This window comes from Halichoerus grypus, chromosome 5, assembly GCF_964656455.1.
Source record: "Halichoerus grypus chromosome 5, mHalGry1.hap1.1, whole genome shotgun sequence".
In the NCBI taxonomy this organism is placed as follows: Eukaryota; Metazoa; Chordata; class Mammalia; order Carnivora; family Phocidae; genus Halichoerus; species Halichoerus grypus.
The window spans coordinates 89,774,514-89,798,400 of record NC_135716.1 but is presented as its reverse complement, the minus strand read 5'-3'; the positions used below and the strand labels follow the sequence as shown (position 1 = coordinate 89,798,400).

Below are 23,887 nucleotides of genomic sequence, written 5' to 3'. Positions count from 1 at the left end.
CCTGGCTTCTACCCAGCTGCGACAACCAGAGGTCTCTCCAGACATGGCTAAATGTTCCCTCGGGAACATTCTCCCTTGAGAACCCTGATTTACAGAAATAGAACATAACTAGAATTGAATGAAATGACGCCTAAAAAGACATAGCACGGTGAGCGACACTCGCATGGTAAACCCTCGCTAAAATCAGCTCTTACTGTGATTGTGCTTATCGCCAGGAAAAAAAAAAATTGGAATTCTTGAAGGCCTTACAGCCCAGGTTGGAAAAAAAGGAGAAAAGGAATGGGGTGAAGCACGTTTAGGCTCCTGGATTGACAGTGACCTTAATTTATTATCAGCTGGTGATAACCTGGCTTCTCCTTTCATTTAACCCTTTCTCTGCTCCGATGAAAACAAATCAAGATCCATTCAAGATAAGGGGTGGCACAGTGTATAATGGCAAGGGAGGGGGGAAGGAAGAGGAAGGTTGTTGTTCTTAATTTCTTCTAAAATTCGAGCTGGAGGAATCCTACGAAGAGCGTGCTGCAGTCCCCTGGCGCGCGTTTCCTGCTCCCTTGGCTCCGCTCCCTCCTCCATTCCTCCTGCCTTTACTGAGTACCCAGCTATATTGCAGTCACTGCACTACTTGATCCTCTACACGTCTGGTCTACCCAATTCACATTCTTTAAGTAATGAATAATTTCCAATGAGACATAATTGGAAAAACAGCTGGAAGGGTAAGGGTTTCGGCAAGAGGAGGCGGTGGAGAGAGACAGAAAAAGAGGAAAGGGAAAGAATGGGTATGACTGAAACATATTTTCTCACTTTGAGCAGAGGAAAAGAAAATAATCAAGCAATATTAAGCTGTCCATACATAGGTTTAAAGGTGATGGAAGAGGTAGGCTCCGTACAGATCGCACTCCCTGTCTAATGCAAATGGAACGTCGTGAGGGTGCTCAGACCACAGCTTGGTGAGAAGTTCATAATGATGATAAATATCCATAGCAGGTGACTCCCAGATCATTTTCAGCTGTCCATAATTAAACTGGTATCCATCTCTCGACAATGTCAGGGCTGTAAAATAATTCCAGTCATTGGACCCCTTACATCTGTGCTGAAATGAAATAATATTTGGCAGTAACAAGAAGTCACTGAAACTAAATAAACAACCCCTTTCAAGACTCCATAAAAGTCGGTAACATAATAACATTTGACAGGGATTAAGACTTCTTTGGGGCTGTAAGGAAGTTTCAGAAGCAGCAATAACAAATACATGGAAGGTAGAACAGATCTATGGTTTCACAGGCATGTACAATTTGAAATGTGATGGGTTTCCCAAAGGAGATGTGCATTTCGAACATCTAATACGCACATGTCAAAAAGCGCAGGACTCTATTTCAGAAACGTTTGTTGGGATTACTCTTCCAAAGAAGGATAATGCAAAGCTTCCCTCTTTTTATTAAGGAGTGTTTTGGTTTTTGTATTTCTACAAGACATGTAAAGGCACATGAAGTTGCATGTGATAATGTATGGTAGAATGATAGAGAAAGTTCAGATGCGCATTAACTTTAGGTGTGTATTAGTAACACATGGTTCCAGAATCATGGTGATCATTTTTTTTTTTTTTTGTAGATCAAGATCTTTTCCTTAGTCCCCAAATGCTCCCACCCCTCTGACGTCATTCTTGGTTCTTTCAGCTTGTAATGAAAGCTACAACTGAACAATCCTACAATGTTTTTGAATCTTTCCTAGGGGGGTTAGCTCTCTTGTACTGGAATTACTGGCATCCAGGGTTTGTCTCCTCGAGGAGCTCAGAGGTCAGATCCTTATCCTTACCTAAGTCATCTTTCTAAATCCCCTCACAGAATAGGTAGGTTGTAGACATGTAGTACGTTCACTCTTTCAATTGGCGTGAGGATGCTGTCTTCTGAGTTATTATTTTCAAATGTTTTTAGCTACCATTACAAAGCTGTAGGAATAAATTGTAAGTAGGTTCTCAATCTAACACGCAGATGGTCATATAGCACACACTATATACAGGGCAAGGCTTGTTCTAACAACCGCACTAATTTTATTTTAATCTACGAGCTGCACTTCAGGTATTCTAACTCATTTAATTCTCGCCTTTCCTTTCAAGTGGATACTCTTATCACCCCATTTTATTGATAAAGAAAGTGAGGCCTGGTGATCACACAGTAGTAGAAATGGAATTAGAAGCCAGATGATCTTGTTCCAGTCCCTCTCCCCATCACCATATTCTGTGGCCTTACAGTTGGGCTTCTCACCCCTTAGCTGGAGCTGCTGGGCTCCCATCTAGTGCCTCAGCCCCTCCCCAGTCTCCACACCCAATCCTCATCTTAGCTGGAGGGATGAAGGGCTTCTTACTTTTTTAAAGATTTTATTTATTTGAGAGAGAGAGAGAGCAAGGGGAGAGGCAGAGGGAGAGAGAGGATCTCAAGCAGACTGTGCAACAAGTATGGAGCCCCATGGGGCTCGATCTCACGACCCTGAGATCATGACCTGAGCTGAAACCGGGAGTCGGATGCTTCACCAACTGAGCCACCCAGGTGCCCCTGAAGGGCTTCTTAGACCAAGATTTTATGTTTAAATACTCTTGACACTCTTACTAGTTTGGCTCTAACCTGGTTCCTGCACTCTGAATAACTGAGTTGCTTTTTTTTTTTTTTTCCTAACACCTAGAGGGGACCTGAGACTCAGAACTCTTGGTCGTAATGGCTCTGAAGGAGGGCAGAATACACCACCCCCAAATATGCCACTTTGGCATAAGGATTATTTTGAGCTAAAATACTTAAAAAACAGCAGGCACAAGAAGGGCCTTCTGATCTCCCCTTTTCTTAACGAAAACAGGAGATAAAAGCTTCCATGTGAAAGATGCCTTCCCCACACCAGAGGAAATTAAATATTATCATCATCAAGGATGAGCAGTTGAGACAGAGAATGCTATACAAACAGGCCTTGTTAACATAATTCTTACTTTCCTTTAGCCTCCCCATAGAGTTTACCTGCTTTTCCACATTGCCTCTCTGTTCAACTTAATATAAAGGCTTGTAGGTTTTGCCATTTTTCTTGAGGATCTTCATTTCCTTATGAGGGCTCCCTCGTCACATAAAACTTATGTCAGTGTGTATGTTTTTTCTCCCGTCAGGCCCAGCTAAAAGAGAACTCCAAGAGGGTAAAACGCAACAGTTACCTTCCTAAGGCTCCCTCTGTGCCTTGTCCCAGGGCCCGAGGACTAACTTAGAAATGCAGAAACTCAGGCTGTCAGCTGCCTCCATTTCCTAGCCTCCTCCTCCTCCTTAAATCCTAAGTCATTCTCCTAAAACCCTGCCTCAGTCTGAGTCCCGTACCTGAGACCCTGCTAGTCATCAACAGACCTAGCTATCTAAATGTGGCTGCTCCCTGCACTTCCGGCCCCTGGACACCAGAGCATTACATCCATCGTTTGCCGTTTGGCTTGGATACCACATTCCACCTCCCAGGCTGGAGGTGCTGGGTGCCCACCTGTCATCCTTGCTTTCTTCCTAGGAGAATCTGACTTTGTTGCCCACTTCAGAAGACAGCCTGCAGTGGGATTTCTGCTAATGTCCTGCTGGGTGAAGAATGTTTTCAATGTGTCAGCACTCTCTGCCTTTTCCCAGCGTACTTTGTTCCTCCGCCATTAAGGCAAAGTTGCAGTGTTTCTCTAGCTTGATTGCGGATGGTGTTCTTGAGGGCTGGTGTTGGCCTCTAGCTTTCCATCGATCCCAAACCTGTCCCACACAGAGGGCTGTTTTCCAGTTCCCCTGTCCCTTCCTCAGCTCCTTGGCTCATTAGTTAGAGAGGAGGCATATAAAATATGGGTATCTCCTGGCCGGTCACTGGCAGCGCCCTTTATGAGCAGATGGATGCCACACCGTTCCCCATAAGTGTTTCTCTGGTGTGCCCTGTGGACCACCCACCCCAGCATCCCTGGGACCCTCATTAAAGATACAGATGGCCAGGATCTACCCCCAAACTACCAAATCAACCTCTGGAGGTGAGGGCCTGAGAATATGAAATTATAACAAGCATTCTAGGAATTCTTAAATACCCTGGAGTTTAAGAACTAGGACAAAGGTCATTTATATTCTAACACTAGAATGGCCAACAGAGGAGTTCCCCAGGGTGCGGTACTTTCAGAGCTAAAACAAAAAGTCCCAGGCAGGCGGGATGGTTGGTCAGCCTGAGAAAGCAAGTTCAAGGTGAGACATCCTGAGATTGTCTGCTACAGAGTTAGAGGGTCATGAGTCTGACTTTCTCCTTTGATCTGCTTTCCCCGTCCGGGCTCATCAACCGATGGCCTTCTCAGAGCCTCATGTTCACCCCAAATCCTGAGTCAGTCTATCTGAGGCAGCAAGGGTATTGACTCTCCCCTCGGGCAGTATCATTTGACAAGGTTATTCATCTCAGAGTCAGGACCCAGTAACCTAGCAACAAATATTCATGGGGCACCAGGATGTAGTAACTTGCCCACGGGCACAGGGGTTAAATGGTGGTACTGATGGTGAAATATAGCACCTTCTAATCAGATATCTGCTTCTAACTTCTAGAATTGGCTAGTATTTTCTCCAGGGAACTCCAGAAGAGTCTGAAATGCAACACCAAGGAGTTTTGAGTCAGACCACCAGTTTAGACACTCCCTTAAGATTTCCATTCCTTAGGCTCAGACTCCGAACCTCACACTCCTACTGCTGGGTGAAGGTTTTGCTCTAAATCCTCTCAGTAGCTCCAGATTAGTTCCTCTATCTGAACCCACTTCGTGTTGCTTTCCTTTTCTAGCACTCCCTGCCAGCACACTGTCTTCTTGGTCGTCCACCAAATACACATCAGAGCCTTCTCGCACACAGCCTTCTCCTGCTTGGGAGGCTCTTCCTCAAATATCCACATAACTCTGTCACCTCCCTCAGGTTTTTATTTAGATGTTTCCTTCCCAATTTTACCCTCTCTGACCACCATATTTAAATGAGAAACCCGCCCCCTACTGCCCACACTCCCAATACTCTATGCTTCTTTTCCTCCATAGCATTTATTACCATTTAATATAATACATACTTTATCTTCTCTATTATTTCTCCTTCCTGTAAGGGCATCGGTTTTTATTTTTTTCTCACTGATTTGAATTCAAAGCCCAGAACATAATAAACGCTTAGTAAATAATTACTGGACCAATTAAATCAGATGGCCATTGTGAACTGTGTTTTAAAATGCTTAATCACAAATTTCACCACGATCTGGAGGCCCCACTGCCATGAGTCACCCCTGCTTGGATTTTCCTGTTGGCCTGGATCCTATCTGACTTAACTGGGGCCTTCTGGCGGGTGTACTGTCAATGCTGTTTACCCTTCCTCAGAGCCTTGTTCTAGAGACAGATTGTTCTTGTGGTACAATCCTGGTGATGTTTCTTTTTTCACCACCCAGCTGTTGAGGTGGAGCCATTCTTGGTTATGAATTAATTAGCTTGACTCACACTTGAAGGATCTATCTTGTCATTCATTCATCTGATATTTTACAGAGCACCCACTACATTCCCCATACTGGATATCTACGGACAAAAGCTGCAGCCTCTGCCCACAACAGGCTCTCAGTCGGGATGGGAGGCTGACCACAGTGTGCACAGCATGTTCTATGGTATCCTGTGCCCTGCCCGGGGACGGAGGTGAGAGGGCTCTGGTGGCCATGGGAGGGCACCTCCTCCAAACTGGGAGAGGCAGCAAAGGTTTCCTGCAGGTGTCAGTCCTGAGGGAGTCTCGAAGGATCAATGGGAGTGACTGTGATTGAGGCTAGATGGTGGGTGATGGGAGGAAGGGCGGGATCCCAGGCAAAAGGCCTGAGGCCAGAGAGAGAGTCATATTCAGGAAACCAGAAAGTGGCTGGGTGTGTGGTGCAGGTTACTGGAGGACAGAAGTGGCAGAGGGGCAGGGAATGGGGGGAGGACTGAGGGAAAGTTGATATTGGAGAGGCCACCAGGGTCTTGAATGACATATTAAAAGAATTTGGATTTTATCCTGAAAGTAATGAGACACAGAGTTTTATGCAGGTGAGAGACGTGATCAGGTGTATAGAGGTCTCCTTGTGAGTCTTGGCATTTTATCTCCATTGCCTACTCATATGGAGTCCAAAACCCCAGGCCTTATGGGAGGTCGTGGTAACCCATGGCAAACTTCAGAACGCTTGAGTGTGTATCTCAGAGTTTACATTCTAGTACCTTGCTCCTCCAGCTTTGACTGTCATCTGGTCCTAGTGCTAGAGGCATATATATTTACCAGAGATATTCTAATTTGCCCAGAAGCTATAGACAAAGCTGTGGGCAGGCGGCACCACCATGGACCTTGAAGAGCAATGAAATGAGTGAAGCCTGAATACTTTCTGGCCCTCCTCAGATCAGTTATTTCAGCAAAACCCAACAGGTTGGCCTTTGGGTATCTTGACCTTCGGATATTTACAAAAGCAAGGGCCTTTGATGGCCTGTTCCTCTGTTCTTCCAGCTCCCAGAACAGCACTGGCACAAGTACTCGAAATGAAAGAAAGAATGAGTGGGATGAAAGCAGCACTGAGCAGTGGAGAATGTAAGGAGGAGTGAGAGTAAGTGGAGTCGAAGTCCGGTTCCGGGTGGATGGCGAAGGGCATCCAGAGTAAGATGGAGAGCCCCTCGTGGAGGAGGATGGCCCCTTCCCTGGCCCTCTGAGCAGCATATGGAACAGGGAGGCTGCATTTCTCCAAGCACAGGCTCAGAAGTGCCTGGGTGCTAGCACAGAAGGTGTGTTCCTGGACTTGCCTGAAGACACCCTGGATCCCCATGACCACGGCCGGGATCTGGAATTGGCATTTTTAACGAACTCTCCAGGTGGTTTTGAGGCATGCCACTTTGAGCACCACTGACCCAAGGAGACAAGAAGAGGGTGGAAATCGGATTGTCTCACACCAAAGAGACTCCTCCGTCAACTCTTCCCAGACTTCTTATCTGAGATCACTTTCCCTGGGTCCCAGTGCCCCAGCCCTCAGTCTAATTTCTGTGGAGGCCCCTCCCGTGCCTTTATTAGCAGTCTTGTGTATGTCTCCTTCTCCTGCAGGGCACTGTTGAGTTTGTGCAGGGTTTGGGTGATGGCTTCTCCCTTTCATCCCTCACAGCACCTAAAATCTGTTTGGAAATCACTTAAAGCAAACATTCCCCATTCTGCATTTAGAAAATAGAGCGTCCCTCCCATTATCAGAAGAAATCTGAAAATGGAATTACATAATCATTTCACTTTAATGAATTCCATACTCACAAAATATAGCCAATAAAAATGCGACAAATGTTTGACCTTACAACTTTTGCTTATCGAATTGACTAAGATAAAAAAAAATACGGTGTTGAAGAAGGTGTGGTTAAATTGGAACTGTTAGAAGGAATGTAAATTGGCACAAATTGTCTCGAATGCATTTTGACAAGATGTGTCAAGAGCTTTAAAAAGACTTACATGTTTTGACTCAGTAATTCCACTTACTGAAATTTTTCATAAGAAAACAATCAGGTTCATAACTGTTGGTAAACAGTCTAAATTTAGCAAAAGGGGGAGTGGTTAAGTGAATTATTGAATAGAGATATGCTTTGTATTATATAGACACTGAATATGGATTTAGAAAGAGGTTAATGTCATAGTATGTGGCATATATATATATATATATATATATATAGCATATATAATATCATTCCCATTTTTAAAAAGAAGCACACATCTCTGAATGATGGAATATTCTACAGATACTTCTGACTTCCAGTCTGACTGATACTTCCAGTACTTCTTCCCTACTGCTATATGGACTATGCTTTTCTTACATTCTCCACATTTTCTACAATTAAAGTGTATTGCTTTTATAATAAAACAGCTAACAAATTATATACATGATGTAAATGCTATACACCACCCTCCCACAGAATGCTCCTTCCCGCACACTGATGCCAACGTCTCTACTTCTCATATTGCTTCTCAGCTCAGAATCCCTCAGCAGCCCCCACACCTCCGAGATAAACTGTACATTTCTCTGCAGGGCATGCCAAGCCCTTTATGGCCCGGCTTTGATGCACCTGTCCAGTCTCACTCCTGGCTGCTCCTTCCACGTCATTTATAGCTCCTTGGTCGTGCCACACCATCTTAGGTCTGCATGATTTTGAATGAGCTGATTCCGTTGCCTGGAATTCCCACTGTTTCGTTACTTTGTAAAGTCCCTATTCATCTCAAGGTTTTTTCCCTAAAGCCTTTCCCTCAAGACTTTAGGAAGATTTAGGCATCGTTCTGTGCACTCATTGCACCTTTAAAACTTCTTTGTTATTATATGGTAATAGAATTGCTCATTTTTGTGTCTGTTTTCCAGGTGGAAGGCTGGAATTAACTTTGTGACTGGCATGTGTTAAACAACCGATACAGTACCGGCTGAATGAAAGGATCAGCACGCAAATCCCGCAGACCTTCACATTGTGCAGGCCGTGCCTTGTCAAAGGGCACCCTGCGGTGGGTGAGTGTGCGCTAACCCCCAGCCAGACCTCCTTCCCCAAGCCAGTGCGCTCAAAGACTGGGAAAGCAAATGGTGCTAAGTTGCTAATTTATTTATTTATTTTTTTAAAGATTTATTTATTTATTTTAGAGAAAGAGAGAGAGAGAGAAAGAGAATGAGCACAAGTGGGAGTGGGGGAGCGGCGGAGGGAGAGGGAGAGAGAATCTCAAGCAAACTCCACACTCAGCGGATCCCACCTGGGGCTCGATCTCACCACCCTGAGGTCATGACCCGCACCTAAACGAAGAGTCAGATGCTTAACCGACTGTGCCACCCAGGCGCCCCTGTCATATGTTTGTCTTATACATTTTTGTCTCTCTCTCTCTGTGTACACACACACACACACACACACACACACACACACACACACACACACACAGTGTACATGGAATAAATGCTCAGTTTTTTTTAAACTGATGGGATATGTGATCACAATGGTTTAGGATTGCTAGCCTAGAGCACTGGGGTTTTAGTGATGAGTAACACAGGGCTTCTAATGCTTATGCCATTCACTACAGAGTAGGGGCAGTCCAGACAAACAAACCACCACAGTATAACAGAGCAAGATGAATTTTGCCTGGGAGAATCCAAGAAGATTTCATATAAGAGATGGCATCCAAACAGGGCTATTTAGCTGATAAATGGAAACATCTAAGTCTAAACTGTACATATTTCTCTTCAACTCAGTGGACCTTGCACTTACCAGCGAAGGAGTATGAAGTGAATTGAGTGTTGTAAATGATGGAAAGCGGATGAGCCTGAGTTTGTTCAAAACTATAAAGAAATGGAGCCACGTGTGTTCGTTATGGGGCCAGGTAGAAATCCTAGATTTCACAGTCACATCATAATACCTGATCAGATTCTACCCCACTTTCTATCTATTCTCAAAACACCCCTGAATCCCAAGGGTTTCTAGAGAAAATTCTAAGTTAATTTTCACCAATTCATGTTTTCATTTTCCCTATCTAATTTGGCTTATTGTTGCATTTTGCAACTTTGTACAAAGTGGTCAGTACTCTCAGGGCGGGGTGGGGGGGGGATGTTTGTTGCCTGGGGAATGATGTGAATGATAAAACCTAACTCCGATTTCTGAGGCCAAATGTATGCCTGCAGAAGCCTGCGTTTGGCCCAGTTCTTTTAGAAACTTTAAGACAAGGGGAAACGTTTCCTCAGTAATAGCACTAGAAAAACCTCCCGGAGCTTGCTCTTTTGTTTAGGTGAATCCCTAAGTGGGTTAAACGTAACCATTAGCTCCTTGACCGTAGGGACTGTATCTCTGGGACGTGACAGCGTGAACTTTGAGTCTGGAGTCAGAATGTCTGGGTTCCAACCTGGGGCTCTGCCACGATTAGCCGTGGGCGGTGGGGCAAACCACTTAACATCTTTGAGACGCTCCCCATTTGCCACCTGAGGATAGTAAGACGTACGAGGCTGTGGTTGGGATCGGATTCGACGTTGGGTGTGAAAGTATTTTGTACTCAAAAGACTCATTTTCCCAATGCGAGCTGTGGGTATTACTCTTGTTTTCCTTAAGGGTCCCAGCGAAGAGCATTGCCTGCAGGGGAAAATGTCATCTTCCGCACCACAGCGGTTCAAAAACGACCGACCCATGAATGTGGAAGAGGTCTAGTTCCAACAAGCTCACTCACGGTCAGGCAGGAATTGCTTCTGGTGACCGTGACTTGCGCCATTACCCGCAGTGTTGGACCTTGCTGACCCCTTCCCACCTCTCCCCGTACCAAGGACATTCCCCCGGTGTCCAGCTTTTAGCTCCGATAAATAAAGGCATGCCGATAGGGTAATGGATATAATGGGTTAACATTCTGAAAATGCAGTTTCATTTCATTTAAACCAGGGTTTTATGGACACTGTGCCTGAACTCCACAGGCGGCTGTGGGGGCTATTTTTGGACAAGCAGGACTTCCAGCACCTCTTAAATCACATAACACGGCAATTGCCTACTCCACCTACACACAGGGCGGGCCTGCATACATAAAATAGGACGCTGGCCGTGGGTGAGACCGAAAACTCTTTTCCCTCCTCATCTGGTGACTAATACTTGTCTCTGCTTTCAGAAAGGGGAAGCACCATACACAGAGCTTACGAATGCAATACATTTTCCTTTGCTTGCTCCAAAAAAGGGGGAAAAGAAGTGTGTTTGTGTCTTGTGTGTGTGTGTGTGTGTGTGTGTGTGTATTCCTCCAATGATTGAGGAATCCTGAAATGAACTTCTATAGGAAACCTCTGACAATGTTCTGCAGATGGTTTTGCACAGGGAATTGAAACAAGTTGGCAGGAAGAAGAATTCTTTCTGTATAATTCAAAGCAGACATATTACTGGGGGAAAAGCAAATCAGAAATTTGCTGTCAGTCTTTGAAATTTTATTTGTTACAAAAAGTAATATATTAGCTCTTTGCATTAAGTCCAGATAGGATCTGTCCTTTTTTTTTTTTTCTCAGTGATAGTCCTAAAATGAATCTTTGAGAATGCAATATAAGACTAGCTCCTCATAAAGGGTGTAGGACCCCTCAGTGGTCACATGCCACGTGTTGTTAGACTCTGCTCTGCTTCTCTGTAGCTCCAGGGATAAATAAAAGGATAATATCATAAGACTTCAAATAACTAAAATAATTAGCTATTCCTTCTGACTAATAGGATAATCTAATGAAAGATTTCTTGATGAATGAGTGAGGCCAGAGTGAATCTGTCTTTTCCACATAAATTCTTGATAAAGACTAATTAGGATAACGATAAACTTATTAGTTTGGGAGTGTCTGGGGTAGTACAGGACACTATGTTGGGCATTCCGTTGGCCTTGCTCCCCATCAGAGTTCTGTAGATTTCAAATGGTTATGCACATTACAATGCAAGTAAGTATGAAGTTGAAATATGAAATTTTAAAGGCAGGGGTTTGTTGAACAATTGCACTTTTTCTCGGTAAGAATTTTTGTAAGATTGGTTTCTTATGTTTCAACATACTAAATTTGTAATTACATGCATTTTATATATTTCTCGAAGCAATGTAGTAGTCATATTTTAGCTAGCTTACATTATCTTGCTCCTTAACAAGGTCTGAGGGTTGTTTTTGGTCAATCATGTTTGTGAAATAGAAGAATTGATGCATTTTTAGTATAAAAATATCTATCTGGAATTCATTCATTCAAATTAATATTCATTGAGTATTTAATATGCACAGTAGCTTTTCAATAAATATAAACGGATTTCTCATAGTGAATTCTTTCACCTCGAGTTTGGCATTTCTTCTTCCTTTCCTTGCAACCAAAGATTGAGGAAAGAGTTAGAATTTCAGAAATAAAAGTCGTATTAAAAACATGTAGAAGCATGAAAATTGTTACCATACTTCAATTCCAGCAATACTTTCTCTCCCTCTAAGGAAGCAGGCTTTCTGTATAGTTTGTTGCATCTTTGACTGTTTTGGTGTGTCCTGCCCTCCTGCTCTCCTCTTTCCAATATACCTTGTCTGGGGACCATTACGCTTTCTGCTGGAAGTTGTGAACGATAAGTGAGGTCAGCCGCAGGACTCAATGAAGAGCAGGCTCAGTTGTAACTGGGGATTAAATCTATAACTCTTCCATCAAACTTGCTGCAAGGTATTAAAATGAAATAGCAGGAAACAAATACATTGTTTACTAAATTATCCACTAAGAGCTCCTGGGGTTCAATTCGATCTTGTGCCCATTATCCAGCATACAACAGAAACTCAGTAAACGTCTGCTGAGTAAGGAGAGGGCTAGGATGAGGATCTGCTATATGCATTAGCATAGGGTTACGTGAGAGACTGAGAGAGGAAAATTCGAGAGGAAGAGGGATGGATTGAGAGGATTCTGGGCTGTGGTTTTGCAAACTTTTTTGGACCTGTATTTATAGCAAACAAATATTTGCATCACAAATCACACACATACAAACACAGCTGCAGCCAACTAAATGTCTTTGTGAACCACGGGGTTATCAGCCGCAGTTAGGAAATCGCTATGTAGGACATGGAGACCACCTAGGGAAGATGGAAGGGACCGAAACTGCTAGTATGTCAGAAGTGCCGCCGAGCCACTATTGCTGAAGGGGGCCGTGCTTTCCTCCCTGCTACCCCTACAGGGACTCTCACCAGCCTTGCATTAATAAGCGAGGTCTTTTAGACAACAAGCACCTCTTCCATGCTTACTTTGCACCAGCATTGAGCCAGGCATGCAAAGATACGAAAAGGGAAAAAGACTAAAATATATGATTTCCTCTTTGATATCTCCTCTTAGATGTCTCTCATACCTATCAGAGTTACCCTATCCCAAACTGTACTTTCAAACTTCCCCCAAATTTAAACTCCAATATTCTCTATATCAGAAGATGTTTTTGCTCAGTTTCTCACGCCACTTTGGGGTCTCTTCTGATGCCGACGTCTCCCCCACCCCTCACATCTCACATTGGCACCATTCTGCTGAGTCTTCCCTTTATATACACTGGAATCTGTCTGCACTCTCCGTCTCCCCCTGGATACTCCTAGGGCCTCCTAACCGGTCTGCTCACTCCCATGTGTCCCTCCTGCCCTATCCCGATTTGGTCTTCACTTAGCAGCAGGAGAACATTAAACAGAAGAACTCAGATTGTGTCATTTTCCCCCTTTGAAGGGTTTTATGGCTTCCTATTTCCTACGAAGTAAAAATGCAAACTCTTTCCTAACAAGGACCCTCTTGGTAGGTCTGGCCTCTGCCCCTCTCTACCTTGATTTCTGTGTCCCAGGCTCGGAGGCCTCTTGTTCCTCTAACAGACCCACATCTTTCCTTTCCTGACTCATGTTCTTTGGACCTGCTCTTCCCTCTGCCTGAATATTCTCCCCTTCCCTTTTCAGTTGGCTCCTTTTTGTCACCCAGCTCATCTCCACTCAGTCTAAAGCATTTATCCCAATTTATAATTATGCATACATTTGTTTGCTTGTTTGATCTTTGCATAACGCCTCCCTTCCCTATTCAGATGTAAACTCTGCAAGGGCAGGGAATTCTATCTGTTTTATTCACCAAAATAAACTCAGTCATAGATTTGGTACATAGTAGACACTCAAATATTTGTGGGATGCATGATAATGAAGCATTTCCTAAACCTTGGTCATTGAGCATTCCTTGATGATTCAGCCAAAGCTGTGTACCACCTGTACTATGCAGGTAATATTTTTCACTAAACTTACTGTAAAGCAAGTTAAAAAAATAATTTGGCTCGATCCTAAGCCATGAAGTTGGGGACATTGCACGTTAGTATTCCGTTTTTATTTTTAATGCACATTAAGATATATGTTTAACAAAATATAAATTTTGTATCTATAAAATGTCTAAAATTATCCTGTGGGAAATGCAAGAATAAACAAGAAATTTTTAATGAGTGAGGCTTGCTTTCTGTTAGGTGTAGAGTAGAACCCTGGACTATGAGTCAGGAGGACTGACATTCATTTTAACTCTGGCTGCTGACAGGGAACAAATCATTTGAGGTTCTTAGGTTCCATTTTCCCATTCACGCTACAGAGATACTACCAGCTTTTCAGCTCAGCTTACATGAAGGTGTGAAAATATAATGAGACAGTGGTTGCAAAATCCTTCTTTTTATCTAAATGTAAGATTTTATTATTATAATTATTACTTGAGAAATGGTACTACTGTTGTTTATTCCTTAGGGTGTTCAGTCATATTTATTCCTTATGTGACATAACAAAGAAGATAAATGTATATTAGTTTCCATCATGGCAATGAACACTAGTATAATAGAATAACCCAAATTCCCTTTGACCCTCAGTTTGCCTTTTTTTCCCCTTATTCACCTAGCAGTTAACTTATCTTTCATTGGTTGTATGCCACTTAGTGAAAAACCTGCTCATAATTTGCATACCAATGTTCATAACAGCGTAATTCACAATAGCCAAGAGATGGAAGCAACCCAAGGGTTCATCAATGGTTGAATAGATACATAAAATTTTACACATACATACCATGGAGTGTTATTCAGCTTGAAAAGGAAGGAAATTCTGACGTATCCTACAATATGGATGCACTTTGAAGACATCACGTTAAGTGAAATAAGCCAGTCACAAAAAGACAAATACTGTATGATTCCACTTCTATGAGGTATCTAGAGTTGTCCAATTCATAGGGAGAAAAAAGTAGAGTGATGGTCATCAGGGGCTAGGGGAAGGGGAAATGGGCAGTTGTTTACAGGATATAAAGTTTCAGTTCTGTGAGATGAAAAGTTGTGGACACTGGTTGTACAACAATGCAAATATATTTAGCACTACTAAACTGTACACTTGGAAATAATGAAAATGGCAAATGTGATGTTATGTGTTTTTTACTATCATAAAAAATTAAAAATAAAATACCCTGCTCATAGATGTTTCTAGTTCTTTCATGCATCCTAAAGTACAAAACCCCAACACTCACTATGACTGAGAATAGAAATTTAAAAAATAGGAATAAACTATAATAGCTAAACTTTAATGGACACTTACTGACTGTATGACAGGAACCATGCTAAGTGCTTTATATTTACTATCTCATTTAATCATCACTACAGCTTGATGAGGCAGATACCACCATCAATACTGACTTTACAAAAAGACAACAGGTACAACAGAGTTATGGAACTCGCCCGAAGTTACATGGCTACTAGGTAGTGGAATTAGAGTAGGAGCCCAGGCAGACTGGTTTGGATCAGTGCATCTAACCATTAAGGGTATGTCTCACCAAGCTAGCAGAAGGCACTCTGGAGATGAAATTCACTCTCACTAATTCGCTTAGGTCTCTTTCTTTCCACACCTGCATCTCTAATGCATATGTATTAACTTCCCTCTCATTTCCCATCCTTCCCTCTTCCCTCTCCCAAAGACTTAGTCACCTTAACCATATAAACCTAAACTGTTAGAATTAAAAGTTCCAGGTGATCCAAACATTTGGGCAGAAGCCCCTCATCAAGGTGGCTCAAAAATAGGACTAGAATTGTTTGGCACCTTCCTCATGTGCAGATACACCATTGCCTTCGCCAGAGCAGTAGGAAAAGCAATAAACATATCACAGAACTACTGTGAGGCTTAAGGCTTAATTCTCATTACTAGCAGTAGCTTGTATTCAAGAAATGTTAAACCACAACAACCACTTGCAGAACCCCGACTATCTACCCTCAATTTTTATGTGATGCCAGCGGAAGGAAGAGAGGCTTCTGAGTCGTTGAGTTACTTAGCCTGTCTGAGGCTTCACTTCCGTCGTTGTAGGTATCTCTCGGCAGGCTGTTGAGAGGATTAGGTTCGCTAATATGTATGAAGTACCATGCACACAAGACCTGCGATAAACTAAGTCATCAGTAAATCCTAACTAGTATTATTACCTTGTACAAAGGCAGATTATTCACAGTCTTAGACAGAGAAATAGAATGGTGGAGTCTTCCTGATTCCTTCCCTGACTTCCTTCCAGTCATAGTGGATGTGGAGTGTAGACTGTTGGAGAAGCTCCAGGATCCACCCTGGCCAAGACGGTGATGGCTGCTCTTCACGAGCTGAACCTTCTGGTGGTTACTCCTCCACTGATAGCCCTGTCCTGGGATTCTCGACTAGATTCTTGTCTTGTCCGGCAGTTCTCCTCTGGACTTAAGGTCCGACCTGCACCCCTGTCACCAGCACTTGGATGGTGTGGTTTCCTGGGACTGAGTCCCAGAGGCCTCAGCTTCTGATTCCACTCCTCGCCAGCGACTACTTGCCTACTCCTGAAACGCATGGGCTTGGCCAGCTGCCTGCACCCCAGGGTGGGAAAGAGCTGGGGGGGGCATGATTGGGATGCTCTTCAGTGCCTTTGCTTGAGTTATGCTTTTCTTTGAAAACAGAACTCCAGGTTTCTGATCTGGGAAGCAAACATATTTGCTCCCTAGGAACCCATTCCTAAAGCAACGGAGGCCTGACCTTCCACCCCGTCACTGACTCGCCTGGACTAAGCTTTCTCTGCTGGGCTGCTCTGGCCTTCTCCAGGACCGTAGAGGCTCAGGGTTGTTAACACGTCTGACTGCTCCTTTTCCCATATTGACAAAATTCATTCGGTTGCAACTCTTCATAACTCTTTACCCTACAACCATTCCCTTTTCTTGGAATGCCCGCTCCCACATTTGAATGTCAAGACTGCCAAGACCTACTCATCACTGTCATTTCTCCTCATTTTCCCTTCTTTGGGTGAGAAATGCCTCCAAAGCACAGATTTTGGCACAATAACTCCCAGATTGTTTTTATAGTCCCAGTGTAGTACTTCTTTGTTACAGCTCAATATTCCTAAATTTTGTTCCAAGTCTTTATTTTACATTTATAAATATCAGGTTGTATTAATTGGTTCCAGCTTTAAAAATGTTCCATCAGAGGTTATTTTCTGCTATTTTGATAGTGGTTTCGAAACCCGGAACACCAAGGCCCTGATGTGGGCCATGTTCTGCAAGCATCCCTCAAGGACTGGTGTGGAACGGAAAAGACACGCAGATCCCGGGCCTCGCCGTGTTCTTTGAAGACTGCACTGGCCGTAATAGCTTCAAAGAATTTCAACAAGTTCCTAAGACATGACCTTCCCTTTCCGAAAACCACGTTGGCCAGGCTTGCCTTAATCAAGCTGTGCTTTTCTAAGCATCCTTTTACTTGATCTCCTGCAGCAGTTTTTAATACTTTCCCTACAAGTGAAGTTAAACTAACTGGCCTGTAATTTCCTGGTGTGTCCCTAAGCTCTATGAAATAACAGCATTAGGTTGGCTTCTTTCCAATTCTTCCTGAATTTTTTTGTTTTGTTTTAAAACGCAGGATTGAAAAGGCCAGAGAATGCTTCCTGTCTCCCTTTTCCTTCGTTTCTTCCATGACATACTGCTTTCTGGTCCCAGTAGATCTGCCATTTTAATAACTTCAAACCTCTTAAATGTTTTCACATATTATTTGTTTCTATCTCTGAAGCATGAGTTTTCCATTTTTCATTTTGACAAGACTCCCCCCGCAACCTGCCCCAAATAAAGGCTTACAATTCCATTGAATAGACTGTTAATTTGAGGCACTGTTAAAAAAATGAGTTTCATATTAGAAATGTGGACAAGGGAGGCAACTAGATTATAATTAAGTCTGTGGTCTTACTTGTGAGTTATTATGAATACACAGTGGGGAAGGAGCCGAAAAATATATCTACATGCATAGGAATAAGAACCAACAAAATGAAATGATTACATCTGGGGATAAATTAATCCAATGTAGCAGCAAAGTATCTTAAGAACGTGATGAAACTAATTAGATCTTTATATATAAAATTTGCAATCTGTATCTTTTTAAACTGCATTTGATTCGTTACTTTCAAATCCAACATCAGAAGAATCTTTCCATATTTAATGATCTCCCAGAATGATCTCCTAATGAAAAAGAAATTAATTTATCTTAATTAAAATATACCAGTTAAAAAAATAACATTTTATTTTTTTACTGGTGGGAGTTAAGAGGAAAATTAATAATTATTTGTATTCATAGAACTACACTGTATCACATCATCTTTCAGATTGTCCAGGTTGTTTGTTGTATAGAATTGATTAATTTTTAAAATAAGTGAGTCACCAACTAGGGCATACAAACATTTATTCTTTATAGATGTTTTTTGTTTCAGCAAGCTTTTGTGTTTTTAAAAGTTTTTTTGTGGTGACCTAATTTGTCTTTTCTGACTAAATCACAGATAGGCAAACCCACGGCCCATGTCTGGATGGTTGCTTATTTCTGGGTTGGAAGTTACAATGATCACCATCATGAAGCAAAGCCAAACATAGAGTGGAGTCTAAAACTTTTAGGACAGTTGACCCTGACTTCAGAGAAGTTGAATTAACAAACCCCTGTCCAATGGGTAGTTTTTTCTTTCTAATTTATCAAAGTCACAAAGTCCAAAATTTGTACATCTCCTAATAAGGCATACATATTGCATATCAGATTTAATCACAGATGGGAGAACCTTTGCATGTATGGAACATGTAGACCTCTCTCATGGGGAACATTTCAGTCAGCTTTGAGTGATCCTTAATATTTTCCTTTTTGGTTTTGGACAGGACTGAATAAACCTACAAATGAACAAGTCAGATTCTCTCTGTGGGCCATCAGACACACGCAGCCAAATATTTGTGCATATTTAGCAAATAAATGTCAATCTTAAAGAATGGATTTTATTGAGTGCTTGAAATATTTTCTCATAGATATCTGTCTTCAGGATTTTAAAGTTGTAATTAAAGTACCTATAGAATTTACCTTTCCTATTGAGTATATCTTATACCATGCAATTATAAATTTAGTACATATTCACTCTTCTCCCACACCTATGCCTTTGCTTGAGCTGTTCCCTTTTCTTGGAATGCCCGCTCCCACATTTGAATGTCAAGACTGCCAAGACCTACTCATCCAAGGGTGGACAGCTTAGAGCCCAGTGGAAGAGTACTGTGTTTGTGGTAAAGAAGAACAACTTGAGTCTATGGATTTAACTATGGCTAAACCCAAGTTCTTCAGTGTTCTAATTAATAAACTTCCTACCTTCTCTATGCCTCCATCTCCCTATATGTAAAATGGCGATATTTATGTGTCCTTTTAGAATTGTGATATGGGTTAATTGGAATTATTTATTCATTTACTTACTAGAGAGAGAGAGAGAGTTGGGGAGGGGCAGAGAGAAAGGGAGGGAAAGAATCCTAAGCAGTCTCCATACTCAGCAGCACGGAGCCCGACGTGGGGCCAGATGCCACAACCCTGAGATCCTGACCTGAGCCAAAATCAAGAGTCAGACGTTCAACCGACTAAGCCAACCAGGCGTCCCTGGAATAATATATAAAAGGTCAAAATTAGCTACCCTTCCTTTCCCTCCCAATGCCACCTTCTCCACAAGGCTTCTTTAGATCCTACCCACAACCACACGCTAATGGTAATCTCATCTTCCTTTGAATGCCCATAACACTTCATCTGTCCCTCATGGACTTCAGTGTGTTATGTTGTTCACTTCTTTTATTTTTTTAAAACTTTATTTATTTGAGAGAGAGAGAGAGAACAAGCAGAGGGAGGGGCAGAGGGGGGCGAGGAGCAAACTCCCCACTGAGCAGGGAGCCTGATGTGGGGCTCTATTCCAGGACCCTGGGATCATGACCTGAGCTGAAGGCAGACACTTAACCAACTGAGCCACCCAGGAGCCCCTTCATTCCTTTACCAAACATTTTTTTGACCATTTACTCCTTGTTAGTATATACCTTTTCCTCCCCCCCAACTAATCCTTAAGCTTCTTGAGGTTAGAGTCTTTATAATATTCATATCTGCCCCATTGTCTATAAGGTGAACAAGAATGTACTTGTTAATTGTTTGGTATTTGGTAAAATACCACTATTTGGTAAAAACTGGTGACTATATAATGCAGACAATATCTGTGTATACATTTTCATGTAAGTCCACATCCTCAAATAGGATTACAAGCTGGAAATTATGTTCATATGTAAGGCCAGTGCATGGGATCATCATCATTTTCATCCTCGTTATTATATACTACAACTACTACTAATAATATAATAAAGTAATAGCTAACATCCCTGAGACCATGCACAAAGGAGAATATTCTCTTCCCATTCCCATATGAGTCCTTAGAGTAGTTCCTGCTGGAGCAGGACATGGGTTTCCAAAAAGAGTAGGTGAATGAACAAATGGGCTATAGCTGTGTCTCTGTGGAATTACATTAGCACAAATCCAAGCACATTTTCAAAGAACTGTGGTTTATAAATAAAGACTCTTTTTCGTATATACAATCCTATGGCTAGATGAACTCTAATGTTTCAGGGGAAATTACACAATTTCAAAATGAGGCTGTGTGTATACAACACCAAGCCATCCAAGTGAAAGCCTGAGCAAATCACTTAGGAATGTGGTCTTTGCTAGCCCAGACATTTCAAGTCATTATTGGAAATATGTAATGTGGTTCTGACGCTATTTTACTACTCATGGATGAACTGCACTATGGTGACATTTCCCTTTAATTTGCTGCTCCTAATTGACTGCAAGCAAGGAAACCAGAAAGCCAAACTGGTTAGAACTATGTTTAAAGTGAGAATGACTAGGCTCTGATTTAAGGCCAATGAGAGTAGCCTACAAATAGAAGTAAATGTAAGGGTATGGCCTTCACAGTTCTTGGTTCTTGAGTTCTCCCTCCAAAATGGAGAATACAGAACTATGAATTTCACATGCAACATAAACAACTTTCTTAGATTACCTTTTCTTCCCCAGTGCAGAGTTTCCTTTGAGAAAGAAAATACAAGACTTTGCACACAGGCTCCTGAGGAGTTTAACTGTGGCAAGGGTCCTAGACTGTGCAAGACTTCAAGCAGAAATAGACTCATGAGTCTTAAAAGTTCACGAGTCCCGAAAGCGTTGGGGTCTGGGCCTCTCTCGTGGTCACCTCTCACAATCACAACCACCTTGGGCTTCTCAGTAGGCACTGCCTGGAGCTTTTCAATTCACTTGGGATGATGAGGTACCAAGTGACAGAGTTCCCGAACAGGTCCTAAGTGTGAAGGGACTGAGATTGGAAATGTACCCTCTTCTCCAAATGTGCCTTCTGTCGTTGGCTGATGCTGATCAGGAGCCTGAATTTGTTTTATGTTCTATATCTGTTTTTACCGAAGCAAACTGATGTTGATGCATGTCTGGTATACCCAAGGTCCAATCTCTGTGGTGCTCATCCTGCCTTCCCTCTTTTTCTGGAACCATTCAGGAAAGGGTGTGTGAGTGGGTGTGGGAGGCTTATTGCCCAAATGCTCCCCTGGAAGAATGTGGTAGAGCCAGATGTGAAATGGACCTCCCCTGAGTGAAGGATTCACAACCCAAAGTCACAGCACATATTGGAAAGGAATGGCTTTCTAACTGAACTCTGGATTTGTAACATTGTGCTATCCCACATCCAAGTCAAAATGTCTGTCCAGATTAGACATCAAAACTGGCCTGTTATCATCTCTGATTTTTACTGAGCATCTTTGAAGAAGAAAGAGTTCTTTGGGGGGCTAATTGGTCCCAGGCCCGAGAATTGGACAGGGATTTCTATGGCTACTTTAGAAGAAAACTTCCAGTATTTTAAATCCAGGTATCACATAATGTTTCAACTGGAGCACGCACATTTAGCACATCACAACAAAAGCTAGAAGGTATGTTATTTGACTCCAAAAGCATAGATTCAGTTTTTCGTGATAGTGAGAGTAGTGTAGCAAGCGTTATGCTATAAAATCCACACTATTGTCAAGCGTAAATAAATCCAATGAAACTTGTTCAGATAGTACTCAGGCAATACTAAAGAGCCCATTAAGAAATCATCCAAGACCTGAGACACATAAAAACTTTATTAGATCACTGAAATAAAGTGCAAACAAGTTTGTCTTAGAAAGATCCAAAAATCTTTATGCTTTCAGTCTGAAGAGCTGTAAAACAGTGCCTGACAAATTTTAAGTGATATTCTAATTAATCAGTGGATTTTTATAGCTTCTTGTGAGCTGTAAGTTAGATATTAACAAGGCAGTGTGAGAGGCAATCCCCCTGTACTGAGCATGAGTTCTAAGTCTTTGCATAAACCCAATGGTCAGCCAGGCCAGACTCTTGTGTTAAGCATCTGCTAGAAACAGAATGGACGATTAATCTAAAAATTGTCCTTATTTTCATGTTGGTTAAAGTAGGAGAGAAAATGTGCCCAAATCTTGCTGACTGATGGAAAATTTTAACAGCTGTGTCTCTGTCTTGTACAGGAAACACTTTCTACGGCATTTTTACATTGTTCCTTTGGTGAAACTAACACTTCGTAATACACTAATCATACAGCTCCTTTTAATACCATCACTCACTCAATAATTACCATGAAAAAGTATGACCCAACTCTTTTGTATATAAAAATTTCTGATTTATAGTCTTTAATTGGATACAGTGATGGTGTAGACAATCTAGGACAATTTTATTCCTAGAGAGGGATTTTGTTAGAAGAGAGGCAGATTTTTTAAGTGCCTGCCATCAGGCAGCTCCAATGAGGAGCAAAGCAAGAATTTGCTTTCAAAGAATGAATTAAAAAAATTTTTTAACGTGAATATAAGATTATTACTTCAATTCTCATTTTCTAAAAATAACAAAAATCTCTTCAATAAAGATGTTCACCTACCTCATGGTATAAGGGAGCACTACTGCCTACAGGTTTCTTTGCCTTTTTAGATGGAGTTTCAAGAAATGCATTTGATTCATTGATCTGTAAGAAAATTAAATTAATCTATAATGAAAAAGAAAGGCATACTTAAGGAACACTTAGATATATGTAACTTTCAAATACCTAGGTGGCTTGAAAGGTTGAGAAACCTAGCAAGGAAGAGATATTCATCAACAAGGCAAAATATTTATAGTCACTTTGGTAAGCTGTTAGTAATCGTGTGAGTATGGGCCACCTGACAGGACTTTTCTATGTGGTCATTCCTCTCTGTCCTCTGACAGCTAGGTTTCTCTGTAGACTTAATTTTTCTTGCTATGGATTTCCCTGGAACAGTAAGTAGTTTAGTCTTTTATTATTATTAAATCTTTTATTGAATAAATAATTCCTCAGAGAGCCTAGCATGGAGCCTGGTGTGGCCACAGGAATTTTGTCAAATGAGTGAGTGCTGAAAGGGCCTAAAATGGGCCTAAATAATGGGCCAAAATAATTCTTCCAGATTGAACAATGCAAATTTATTCTAGCTAAGTTTTGTTTAAAATAATCCACCCCAATTTACCAAACAGCCCAAGAATATGATAGTTGTATTTATTTTATTATTTTATTCTATTATTTTAAGCACAAAAGTCTTCACGGGGCCTCGAGATGGGAAAGGACAGGTACCTGCTGGAGAATGTCTTGCCAGGACACGATACTGAAGAATTTCCGCTGAGGGACCTGGACAGCAAGGGTGAGGGCTCGGATGAGAAGATCATCTTCAATCCGGTTTCCAACTACAAAAGCGACGGAGCCCTTCCAATCATTCTGTTAAAAAAAAAGCAGAAGGAATTAAATTCTAAATATTCCTGGGTAGGTAATTTTGTGTCAAAGGCTTCCACTAAAACAAGATAATTTTCCCTTTAAACTTTACCTTAAAAGACAAGAGCTGACCACATAGTGTATGTAAATTCCTGATTCAAGTAGCCGCAAGGCGGCAGTGTTGTGCCAAATTTCATGCAACTAGACCAAAAAACCATTTGCTTGGGAAACTAGACCTTTCATTTTAAGGAAGACAGTGTTTAAAAAATGACATGTTTTCACTAGAATGCTGTCCAAGAATAATTTG

General features: G+C 41.8%; 1 protein-coding gene across 1 annotated transcript in view; it reads right to left on the bottom strand.

Moving 5' to 3' along the window:
* Positions 1-23,887, bottom strand: part of SPAG17 (sperm associated antigen 17) — a 219,474-nt gene that overhangs the window by 155,156 nt on the left and 40,431 nt on the right. Inside the window, exons 2-3 of the mRNA XM_078072554.1 lie at positions 23,446-23,586; positions 22,744-22,827 (exon numbers count right to left, since the gene is read on the bottom strand). Of these exons, the coding sequence (XP_077928680.1) occupies positions 22,744-22,827; positions 23,446-23,586 (225 nt within the window). The remainder of the gene's footprint in view (positions 1-22,743; positions 22,828-23,445; positions 23,587-23,887) is intronic.